This window comes from Oryctolagus cuniculus, chromosome 9 (genome assembly GCF_964237555.1).
Source record: "Oryctolagus cuniculus chromosome 9, mOryCun1.1, whole genome shotgun sequence".
NCBI classification, from domain to species: domain Eukaryota; kingdom Metazoa; phylum Chordata; class Mammalia; order Lagomorpha; family Leporidae; genus Oryctolagus; species Oryctolagus cuniculus.
The window spans coordinates 133,564,959-133,577,810 of NC_091440.1; the positions used below are offsets into that span (position 1 = coordinate 133,564,959).

The following is a 12,852-nucleotide window of genomic DNA, read 5'->3' on the forward strand; positions in this document are numbered from 1 at the left end:
CTACCTAAAGCTAGTAAACATACATTTTTTTTAGAAAATGTTACTATATAAATAACACACTCTAAAACCACTGCTTTTTACTCACACATCTATTATCATCCATATAATAATTTCCATAATCCTCATCAAACATACAAAAAGAAGCCATGCCAAACAACTTTCATTTTTTACAATTAAACAAACACCTTCTGAAGAGAAGAAACGTGAGAAAACACACCTCAAGTCTGTGAGAACTGGACCACTTACCAGGACCTGGAGTTCTCCTATTGGGTCTTTGCCTCACAGATCCACTCTCGCGCCCTCGGTGCAGCCTGAGACTCTTCTGACGGCGGCCACCGGAACTGAGGGGCATGCAGTACAGACGCACATGTCAGAGAGTTGGGGAGAGACTGGGAGATGCTAGAGACATGCTTCAGCGCACTTGCTTACCTTCCTGAAATTGGAAATTGCAACGGTCCCTCGGTCCTCGAGGCATTCACAATAACTTCAAAGAATGTGGATCTGTGGAGATTACCCAATAGGAGAACTCCAGTTACTGGTAAGTGATCCAGCTTTTGCTTGTCTATCAGAATAAGAAGATTATTTAATTGCATTTGAGATTACTATTACTTGGAGAACTACCGGGGAAAGGGTTGCATATTTACCAGATAACTCTATATATGCATGCACCAAAGGAAATTCGGAACTAATCTGCTAACTATAATGTCATCACAACTTCTGGTACCATCAGAAACAAAAGAAGAAATAACTTGACTTCTCTTTTAAATGTTCACTATAATGGCAACTGCATTCTTACCTACAAAAATACCAGTTTCCAAATTATCCCACTGGATTGAAACATCATGCTTTTTAACACTACTCTGAATAATTTGCTGATCAAAATCTGCCATTTCCCAGCAAGTCATCGTCAACCTTCAGTACAGAAGTCACCATGGTAGGCTAACACTCTGTTAGACTTCAGATTAAAAGCATCAATACAATCGCCATCTATGAACTATGTTTGTTGGGGTGAGCATGCAGTCTAGTGGCTTCAACACAGGATAGGATGTTGGCAACCACAGCAAGCCTTGGTATGGCCACATCCCACATCAGAGTGCCTGGTTCAAGTTCCAGCTACTCCACTTTCAATTCAGTTTCCTGTTAATGTACATAGAAGTAAGCAGATAATGGCTCCTAAGTACTTGGGTCCCTGCCACCTACACAGGAAATCTGGATTGAGATCTAGACTCTTGGCTTTGATCTGGCCCAGCTGTGGCTGCTTTAGGCATGTGGGGAATGAACTCTCTCCATCTGTCTCTTCTTCTTTGCCTTTCAACAACAAAAACAAGTAACTTTTATTTTAAAAGCTGCCTATGTCCCACACTGAAATGCTTGGGTGTGATTTTTGGCTGTGACTTATGGCTCCAGTTTCCTATCAACACAGAACCTGTGAGGCAGCCATGATGGCTCTCCTGCCACCCCTACTAGAGACCTGGATTCAGTTCCTGGCTCCTGACTTCAGTCCTCACCACTGCAGGCATTTAGGGAGTGAACCAGTGGATAGGGATTCTGTCCTTCAAGTAAATTTTTAAAATTAAATAACCATTGGTCACCTATTCACAAACCAACAACATACATAGTATGTTATACATACAATGTATGTCAGCAACTAGTGAGTTACGTAGCATCCCTTATCAGAGTGTGAGTCCTGGCTACTTGTGTACCAGCTTCCTGCTAATGCATCCTGGGAGGCAGCAGATGGAGACTCAAGTACTTTGTCCCCTGACAACCAACTAGCACACCCAAATGGAGTTCCTGGCTCCAAGCTTCAGCCTGATACAACTCTGGCCACTGTGGGCATTTGGGGCGTGAACCAACAGAAGGAAGATGTCTGTCTCTTCCTCTGTCACTTTACCTTTCAAAAAAACCAAGTAAACCTGTCTTGAAACAAAAGTTCAGAGGGGTCAGTCCTGTAGTATGGCAGGTAAAGTTATCACCTACAATGCCAGCATCCCACATGGGCACCAGATCAAGTCCCAGCTGCTCCAGTTCCGATCCAGCTCCCTGCTAATGCGCCTGGGAAAGCAGAAGAGAACAGTCCAAGTGCTTGGACCCATAAACTGATATGGGAGACCCAGATGAAGTTCCTGGTTTTGGCCTGGCACAACCCAGTGCATTGTGGCCATTTGGAGAGTGAACCAGCGGATGGAAGATTCTCTCTCTCTCTCTCTGAAACTCTTTTTTCAAAAAAACTCACAGAAAATGTATTTTTAAATATTGATTTCTCTTTGCCTTTATCTTTATATGAATGAGATGTAAATTTTTGATAAAGGTTTTAAATTGCCTAAAAACAGACGTCATTTTTTTTTAATGCTGTCTAGTCAAAAAATAAAACAAAAAAAAATCCTATTCAACAGAATGTCATCTAGAAGTTCACATGAAGATATCTTATTACCTTTAACTCAAGAGACACATCAATACAATCTACTAACCAGGTTCATTTTCACGTGCCACAGCAGTAATAACTTCAAACAGCAGCACCTACACTGCTATCTACAGATATTAGGGCACTTCAAACAATTTCCAGAAAAATGGAATTAAAAGGTAAGTTTATTTTGATGCAAAAAGACAAAGGCTTAAGCTACTATTCCACAGTACTGGCCCTCAGGAGATTCTGACCCCAAAAAAGTTCATGAAAAATTTATGTTATGAAATAATAGGCATTTTTCTCCTGCATCAAAATGAACTTATCTTTTAATTCCATTTTCTACAAACTCTTTTAAGTACCTAGGTATGTTTCAGTATCCTTTATGCTGCTAAATACTCATATCCTACTCTTTAAGAAATGAAGAGTTTTATGACTCTTCATTCCACAGACACAAATTAACAAAAGTTATATAGCTGTTCCTTTAGCAGTATATAGGATACAATGGCTTATAAAATCATTATTCTGTGGCCAGCACTGTGGCATAGTAGGCTAGGCCTCCACCTGCAGTGCCAGCATCCCATGTGGGTGCTGGTTCATGTCCCAGCCATCTCATTTCCAATCCAGCTCTGTGCTGATGGCCTGGGAAAGCAGAGGAGGATGGCCCAAGTCCTTGGGCACCTGCACCCATGTGGGAGACCCAGAAGAAGCTCCTGGCTCCTGGCTTTGGGTTAGCCCAGCTCCAGCTGTTGTAGCCATTAGGTGAATGAACCAGCGGATGGAAAATCTTTCCCTCTGTCTGGCTGTAACTCTGCCTCTCAAATACATAAATAAAATCTTTTAAAAAATCACTATTCCACTAAAACAAACTCAAAAAATAATGTGAAAGAAAATCTTACTTTCAATCTTGTTATGAGGTCTTTTTAGTAAGGGTTGATAGTACATCTAACAAGATTTTTGCTAGTTCTACTTAATTTTAAGATACAAGCTGCCTTGCACATATTATATCCATTTTCCCCATAAATCTGAGTCTTAAACAGCAATAAATTTATTAGTTTTTGTCCACTCTACAGTCCTCCACTCTACCAACTGAGCTATCGAATGGTGCACAAAATTTATTAGTTTTTAAATGAATATTAATTCAAACAGATAATATACAAACCTCTATTTTCAACTGTAATAAGGAGAAAAACATCAAAATAGGATCATCTAGTTAACTTTTCTAATTCCTAATTAACTTTTTTTTTTTTTTTTTGACAGGCAGAGTGGACAGTGAGAGAGAGAGAGAGAGAGAGAAAGGTCTTCCTTTGCTGTTGGTTCACCCTCCAATGGCCGCTGCGGCCAGTGCACTGCGCTGATCTGAAGCCAGGAGCCAGGTGCCTCTCCTGGTCTCCCATGGGGTACAGGGCCCAAGCACTTGGGCCATCCTCCACTGCACTCCCTGGCCACAGCAGAGAGCTGGCCTGGAAGAGGGGCAACCGGGACAGAATCCGGTGCCCCGACCACGACTAGAACCCAGTGTGCCAGCGCCGCAAGGCGGAGGATTAGCCTATTGAGCCGTGGCGCAGGCCCCTAATTAACTTTTAACTAGTGGAGTATAAGTACATGGCAAAAAGATTTTACATACTTAATACTGATAAAATAGACACAGGAGCAAGAATCCAATTATTTTATCTTAATGTCATAAGCTAGTATAAAAAAAAGATATTAAGAAGTAAATGAAGGGCCGGCATTGTGGCATAGTGGGTAAAGTCACTGCCTGCAGTGCAGGCATCCCAAATGGCGCTGGTTTGAGTCCCAGCTGTTCCACTTCTGATCTGGCTCTCTGCTGTGGCCTGGGAAAGCAGTAAAAGATGGCCCAAGCACTTGGGTCCCTGCACTCACATGGGAGACCTGGAGGAAGCTCCTAGCTCCTGGCTTCGGATTGGCACAGCTCTGGCAGTTGCGGCCAACTGGGGAGTGAACTAGTGGGTGGAGAACCTCCCTCTCTCTCTCTGCCTCTCCTTCTCTCTCTGTGCAACTTTGCCTTTCAAATAAATAAATAAATCTTTAAAAATTAAGCAAGTTGAACAAATTATTTAAAAAAAAAAAAAAAGGAGAAGTAAATGAGGGGCCGGCACTGTGGCATAGTAGGTAAAGCCACCGCCTACAGGGCCAGCATCCCATATGGGCACTGGTTCAAGTCCTGGCTGCTCCACTTCTGATCCAGCTCTCTGCTATGGCCTGAAAAAGCAACAGAAGATGGCCCAAGTGCTTGGGCCCCTGCATTCACATGGGAAACCCAGAAGAAGCTCCCGGATCACGGCTTCAGATCGGCACAGCTCCAGCTGTTGCAACTATCTGGGGAGTGAACCAGTAGATAGAAGACTTCTCTCTCCCTCTAACTCTGATTTTCAAATAAATAAATAAATCTCTAAAAAAATCTTGCTAAAAAAAGAAGTAAATGATAATTTTCGGTTTTTATTTACACCAAATGCAGTGTTCACTTAGATTTCAGTTTTTTGAACTTAAAATAGAGTCAAACTCATTTTTCAGATTATTTAAACAAATTAAGGTATCTCTGAGATACTTTAAGGCAACTATAAAAAGTCATAGATCAGCACTAAAAGCTACATTTTACTGTTATAAAATCATAACTCAACTAGGATATAATAAATGTTAACACTATACCTAATCACAGATATTCAGGTGAAATGATTGGGCCACATATAAACACGGCTTGTGTATCTTTATATATTCATACACACACAGGCAGACAGATACACAATTGAGCTGAACCTTGATTAACCAAAATAAGGTCCAAGTGAGATACAAACTCACCTATTTAGTCAAGTTATTTATAGAAACTGTCTTCTTCCAGACTCCTTAAACAGTTCAGCAGGTAGTCTAGGTAAAGTGCAGAGCCCCACATCACCTGATTCTTCATACCAGACCCTTCTCCTCACTATCCTCCAAGGGGGAAAACCCTACAGTGCACAGTAGTCACAAACAGAAATCATGAAATACACTCTGCCCTGCTTTTATGACAAAAATTAAAGAAGCTTCTGGTGCCTTTCCCCCTTATCAGTAAAACACACACTGATTCTCTCCTAAGGGTCCCCAAATTAGATGTACTAGTTCCTTTCCCTCAGTTTTATCTACCCCTACCCTACAACATCCTAAGAAGAATCAAACAAAAGCAGTACTATTTTCTTGCAAGTTAGTCTAAAATCAAGAAACCAAAATCATATTCATCTATAAGACAGAGTAACAAGAGAACTTACTTCCCACGTCAGTTGTAAGTATTAAACAAATTAACGTATATGGAGCATTTAGAAATAGTACCCACAATCTGGCCATCTACCAAGCTGTTCACATAACCCCTAGAAGTGGGATTATTCTCAAATGACTCTGTACATCTTCAGTGATGCATAGCTCAAAGACTGAAGAACCACCAGAGGTCTTCAAAAACTTCACAGAAACGTGTATTATGAAAACACCATGCATGGTTTTCAAAATCTGGGGCACGAAAATAAACTCATTTTGTAATTCTATTTTTCCACAAACTCTCTGAAGTCCCCTCATATAAAGAAATTCTAAAGTTCATTCAGATATACTGTGTATATTAATATTAGTAACATCTTCAAACTATATTCATATTGCAGGATGAAGAAAACAAGTAATTTATGTGAATGACAGTAGGAACTAGTTTTCAGAAGAAAAGAACTATAAGAACACAGTGCTAAAACTGGATTGCAGTACTACTCTTCATGTATAATATTTTAAAAATACACATGATTCAAAAATAGTTAATGAGGGGCCGACGCTGTGGCGCAGTAGGTTAATCCTCAGCCTGTGGCCCCGGCATCCCATATGGGCGCTGGTTCTAATCCCGGTTGCTTGTCTTCCAGTCCAGCTCTCTGCTGTGGTCTGGGAAAGCAGCAGAAGATGGCCCATGTGCTTGGGCCCCTGCACCCACATGGGAGACCAGGAAGAAGCACCTGGCTCCTGGCTTCAGATCAGCGCAGCTCTGACTGTTGCAGCCATCTGGGGAGTGAACCAATGGGAGGAAGACCTTTCTCTCTCTCTCTCTCTCTCTCTGCCTGTCACTCTGTCAAATAAATAGATCTTAAAAAAAATAAAAACATATTTTAAAAAATAGTTAATGAAACATTCTAGACAGTAGTTACTAAGTAAACCACTACCATTATCATACCAATATATAAATTATACCTGCTATACCTGCTAATTCTATAAAAATAGCCATTATACTAACTTTAGGAAGCCAAGTTTCTCAGACTGTGAAAGATGACAGAAATACTGACACATATCATTTTAATGCTCCAAAGCCTGACTTTTACAGCTCAACCTAAGAACAGCAACTGTTGGCAGATTCTAAAATGACAGCATGAGATCACCAGTGCAGGGGAGAGCCAGAAGAGCTCCCATCTACCTCTTGTACATTGCGGGTTCTCTTTCAAGAAGGAGAGGAGAGTGTGGTGGGCGGCTCCCGGCCGGTGCACAGCACGACCTGCCTCCTGCGGAAGCTGCTCCTCTGAGCTCGAACAGGTCACAGCGACTCACTTCACAGGACAGAGTCTGGCAGAGGAAGTGGAATGAGACTTCCAAAAGGGGGTGATGAGAGGCCTGGAGCTTCCCTTCTGAGTGCTTTCTCTCCCTGTGTCTCAGACGCCTGGCTTGGAGACAAGCCCCGTGAAGGAAACTGGGGTCTCTGACCTACCACCCCAGCAGAACATGCAAGCAGGTGTCGAAAGGCCACCGACCACCATGTGAGTGACAGTGGAAGGGACTCTCCCTCAGTGGAGCACAAACAGGGTGGCAGCTCTAGCAGCACTCTGACCACAACTTTGGAGGAGGAGAGAGGAAAGAACACATTTTTTAAAAAAGATTTTATTTATTTATTTGAGAGGCAGAGCTACAGACAGAGAGAGGAAGAGACAGAGAGAAAGGCCTTCCATCCACTGGTTCACTCCCCAAAGAGCCACAACGTCCAGAGCCAGGCCAATCCAAAGCCAGCAGGAACTTCTTGAATATCCCACGTGGGTGCAGGGGCCCGAGCACCTGGGTCATCTTCCACTGCTTTCCTGGGCCACAGGCAAAGATCTGAATCAAAGAGGAGCAGTCAAGGCTTTTAGAACTGAACTGGCGCCCATATGGGATGCCAGCACCACAGGCAGAGGCTCAGCCCACTATGCCACAGCACTGCCCCAAAAAGAACATAATTATAACATAAAACAACCTGACTAGATTCTGAAGTCCTACATTAGTCTTCAAATCAATTCTTACTAGCATCCCTAAGTGTATTTTTCCTGTGAAAACTTATTTATAAAACAGTGGCAAATTTTTCTAACAATAAATTTCAATGTAGCCTCAAGTCAGCAACAGTTACTGTAACAACTGAAGAGTGGCACTGAATGTCTCTTTCTCCTTTCTTTGAAAGGAAGGTTATTTATTTAAATTTTCAATGAATAGATAGATTCTAGAATTATCTATCTATTTATTTATTTGAGAAACAGAGTGTTCCCATCCCTCAGCCTACTCCTCAAATGCCTGCAACAGCTGGGGGTGAGCTGGGGTCAAAGTCAGGAGCCAGGAACTCAATCCAGGTATCCTACTTGGATGGCAGAGACCCAACCATTTGAACTGTCATTGCTGCCTCCAAGTCTCTGCATTGAGTTAGAAGCCAGAACTGGGTACTGAACCTAGATTCTCCCATATGGGACAGAGGCATCTTAATCAGCATGTTAACCTCTAAGCCAAACGCCTGCCCTGAAATAAACAACTTTTAAACAGCAATTCTCTATTACATTTCACTATGTTCATGTTAATCATTCTACTTTAAAATAACTAATTCCACTCTCAGTTTAAAAGTGCTCATAAAACCATGAGGACTGAAATGCCACACTGTTAAAAATCTTCACTGCATGTCCATGAACAACCTTTTCTCATGGAAACACACTTTAAGGCATTAGTAACAGTAATACACAAACTCATTACTTATGAATTAACCTCAAAATATTAAAGCCCTCCTAGAGTTGATGAAACCAAACCAAGAACCTTACTAGCCATTCCAGCGTCACACCTGCCTCCTGTCAACCCATTTCATTCTCTGTACAGCTGCCACACAGTACTTCCAAACTCAAACCCACTTGGTGGTGCCTGGTTACTGCTCTGGGGAAATCTCAGTGTGCTGCCATTCGCACTCAGTTGTGACCTGGTGGCTGTTTCCTCTCCAGCTGTGCCTGTCACTACGCACCCCTGCCGCAGCACGTGCTGGTCTCCACTCTCTCCTGTCCAAAGAGCCTGAAATCTGCTGTTAACCACAACTCTCCTGTGGACACCTCCTCTCATCCTCACATTTTCTGCTTGAAAAACTACCCTCTTCCCAGAAGCCGCCTTGGTCCACCTACTTCAAATAACTCAACTCGTTTTCACAATCTGCAATTATTTTAACTTTATTCAGTTTGCAACCTTAATTCCCAGGGTAAGGATGTATCCTGTTGTCCTCTGACCTGGCACAGCCTCTGCTCCTAGCAGTATTCAAATGTTTCATGACTAACTGAAGAACTTTCAGAATTTGCAAGTTACACACAAATTTTCAGTTGTAGTCTTAGCCACCTTTTTCTTAGACGGCCTGTGTTCTAACTTGTTTGGCACTCATAAAACATGCATCTGTCAGCATGATCAATCACAATAAACCAAATGCAGGTGAGAGGCCACTATCACCTTCCAGAACAGCAAAGCTTTTAAAGGGCTGTGACTTGCTTAGGTGGCTCACCATCGACGAGCCTATGAATCACTCCTCCCCGAAACTGAAGACGGAAGAGCTGCTTCAAGCCACACGGGCACCCTCAGAGTTCACCAGGCAAGGCTCTGAGGGCTTGCAAACTTACCACTTTAAACATCCTTGAAACCAAGGCAGACCTAATTGGGGAGGTTTTTAAAATTAATCATATTAAATTCTGTAGCTACAATCAAGTTACTTTTAGAATAGGCTTTAAGGTAAGTATTACCAAATAATTATAGCACTCTTCCTTGGGAGACAAAGTAAGTTATCAACAAAATGTCACTCATCTCCCTGTGTACAATGGCAGCCTCCTATGTTTACCCTATAGGTATTGTTCAGAACTATCTTAGCTATCATGAAAAGCTAAGGCAAATACTATGCAGCATTATTACTTCACTTCAATTTAAAACATAAATCGAAGTGTCACATTTGTAAAAAAAAAAAATTATTCAACAGAACTTGAGGGGAAAAACAAGACTGATTCCGTCTGAGAAAGTGAAGGCTGTTTGAGGGGCCACGCACAACTCTTCTTTTGAAAACACCCCCTTTGCTCTGTCTCTGTGGAGTTAACTCTCTTGGGTTTTCTACTCCCTAGTCATTCTTCTCTCCTCTTTTTCTTTCTTCTCTTCCACACTGCTGAGAAGAAACCAGCAACGTGCTCAGGTCTGTCCTGCCCTTGGCTCAGGCTGTGAGGGCTGTCTGCCACAGACCAGTCAGCACACACACATTCTCAGCCCTCTTTTCCTACGTGAGTTCATCCCACATGTCCACCTGCCTCACAGAACTGCTCAATATCCCCCAGGCATCTAAATTTCAACAGTTTCAAAGGTGAACTATCACTACCTCCTCCCAAACCAGCCTTCCATCCTGTGCTCTCACAGAGAAATACAACCACTCACCTAACTGCTTAATTAAGTAAGAATCCTGGAATTTCTGACTGAGTCCTCCCTCTCTACTTCCCATATCACAACCTTATCCAACCAATAACGAAGTCCTGTAAATTTTCTTATTCACATCTAAAACCCACACACTGCTTTCCTGCCACTGGCACCATTCTGGTTCAGGCCACCAATGGCTTCCACTAACTAAATGGTCTCTCTGCCTCTAGTTAGGACTCTGTACACCTGACATAAATAGAACAAAATGCTACTGGCTGTGGTTTCAATCATGCACTGCACTGATGGTAAAGAAATACATTTTAAAAACTGTTGAAAATTTTGAATATGCAAGTAATTTAGTGAACACAAATTCTTTAAACTAACAACATGGGCAAAATAAAACATATTCTACTTAACTCTCAATACTGTTAAATGAAAAGTTTCTTTACAATAAAAAAAAAAAGACATTTATTTTATGTGAAAGGAAGAGTGACAAAGAAAGATGAAGAGACAATCTTCTATCAATGGCTAGAGGGCTAGAGCTGGGCCAGTCAAAATCAGGAGCCCAGAAATCCATCTGGGCCTCCCAAGTAGGAGGCAGGGGGCCAAGTACTTAGCCATCATCCACTGCTTCCCACGTATATCAGAAGCAGAACAATGCATTACAAGGACTAGCTTAGTTTGCTGTGCTACAACACAGGTCCCTATAAATGTTTCTTAAAAAAGCAAGAAGTTGACTGGTGCCGCGGTATCCTTGGGCCCTGCACCCCATGGGAGACCAGGAGAAGTACCTGGCTCCTGCCATCGGATCAGCGCGGTGCACCAGCCACAGTGCGCCGGCCGCGGTGGCCATTGGAGGGTGAACCAACGGCAAAGGAAGACCTTTCTCTCTCTCTCTCTCTCTCACTGTCCACTGTGCCTGTCAAAATAAATAAATAAATTAATTAATTAATTAAATAAAATAAAATAAATAAAACATAAGAAGTTGGGTAGAGGGCATTCGGTCTACAGCTGAAGACCACACCCCATCAGAGACTGCCTGGGTTTGACGCTCAGCACTACTCCTGACCCGGCTCCCTGCCAGTGCAGACGCTGGAGGCAGAAGGGATGGCTCTAGGTGGGTCCCTGCTGCCCATGTGGGAGACCTAGACCGCGCTCCCAGTTCCCAGCTTCAGCCCAACCTCGCCGTGGTCTCTGCAGGCATCTGAGGGGCACACCAGCAGATGGGAGCTCTCCCTCTTTCAAGTAAGTATTGTTTTTTTATTTAAAAAACACGAAGTATAAAACAGTTTAAAGCAGCAATAAAATCAGATAAATGACAACGGGCCTCAGTGGTCCAGATAAGCATCGTCAGTACCTACTACACAGGCTACTTTGACAGACACTGTGCATTTTCATGGATAGCACTGTAATCATTGTTATTAACCAGGAACTACACGAAGTACCATGTTTCACAGTCACCAACAAAAGCCATATAGGTATAAATGACAAGGTGATTGAGAAATGCTATTCATCAAACAAAGCCACTGCCCTCAGGAAGCAAACAGCCCAGCGAGGGAGAAACAAAATCAAAATATGCCCTCCAAACACTGTATGTATAGCCAATCACTTTTAGCAAAGAATGCTTCAAGACTGACTGAACTGCACTGACTCTGGCCAAGGAAAGGCATTGCTTTTCTTTCTTTTTTCTTCTTTAAGGTTTATTTCTTTTACTTCAAAGAGTTACACAGAGAGTGAAAGACAGAAAAAGATCTTCTATTGACTGGTTCACTCCTCAAATGGCCAAAAAGGCCAGGGCATGGCCAGACCAAATCCAGGAGCCAGCTTCTTCCGGGTCTCCCACATCGAGCAGGGGCCCAATTACTTGGGTCATCCTCTGCTGCTTTTCCAAGTGCATTAGCAGGAAGCTGGATGGGAACTGGAGCACCCGGGACTTGAACTGGCACCCACATAGGATGTCAGCATTGAAAGATCACAGCTTAACCTGCTACACCACAATGTCGGCCCCAAGTGGGTTGAGGCAGGAGCAACTATAAAGAACCAAAAATGGAAAGGGCAGGCAGTAATAGGCAGACAACACAGAAAAACACATGGGGAGGGGCAGCCTGAAGATGACCTGGAGGTGCACCAACGCCCAGCCTTGGAAACATATGGACACTCGGTGGCTGTCAAAAATGCTTAAGTTCACTGGCACTGCGGTACTACCACAGTGCCTCCCCTGGGACAGGCCAAACACTGATAGTCCACACATGCATGGAGAGGAAAGACGGGGAGAGAGAACAAGGGTGCCAGATGAAAGCAACCCTGAAGGGAGTTGCAGGAAGTGGTGTTTGTTTTGTTTTGAGTATAAACCGCTTACTGTTACATTCTCAATTTGTCAGTTACCCCACTAGAACCCACACACAACAGGCACTGTGTGTATCTATTACTGTGTCACCACTCCTGCCTTGAACTGCTTTAGCTGACAGGTTCTGAGAACTTCCACTCCAGGCACAGTGCCAACTATTTAACAAGAATGATCTCATTTACCCTCACAGCAACCCTGAAGGAAGTCATATCATCAACTCCATTTTACAAAGGGAAGAACTCATGCTCAACAAGAGCTGAATGACTTACCCAAGGCTATGCAGCCAGTAAGAGCAGAAACCAGTAACTGAACCCAGACAGTAGAGGCCCACAGTCCAGCCTCTGACCCGCTACAATTCACAACCACAGGGAGCCCGAATATAGACGTTCTTTGCTTTTTTGCTTTACATTATCATACTGGGTATGCATAAAAATTA

At 42.9% G+C, this 12,852-nt stretch overlaps 1 protein-coding gene across 3 annotated transcripts in view; it reads right to left on the minus strand.

Moving 5' to 3' along the window:
- YAF2 (YY1 associated factor 2) overlaps positions 1-12,852 on the minus strand; it is an 80,111-nt gene that overhangs the window by 48,146 nt on the left and 19,113 nt on the right. For 2 of the 3 annotated variants that reach the window (XM_051850964.2, XM_051850965.2), the window contains exons 3-4: positions 430-501; positions 247-341 (exon numbers count right to left, since the gene is read on the minus strand). The exons of the other annotated variant lie outside the window; for it this stretch is intronic. In XM_051850964.2, the coding sequence (XP_051706924.2) occupies positions 247-341; positions 430-501 (167 nt within the window). The remainder of the gene's footprint in view (positions 1-246; positions 342-429; positions 502-12,852) is intronic. 3 annotated transcript variants of the gene reach the window in all.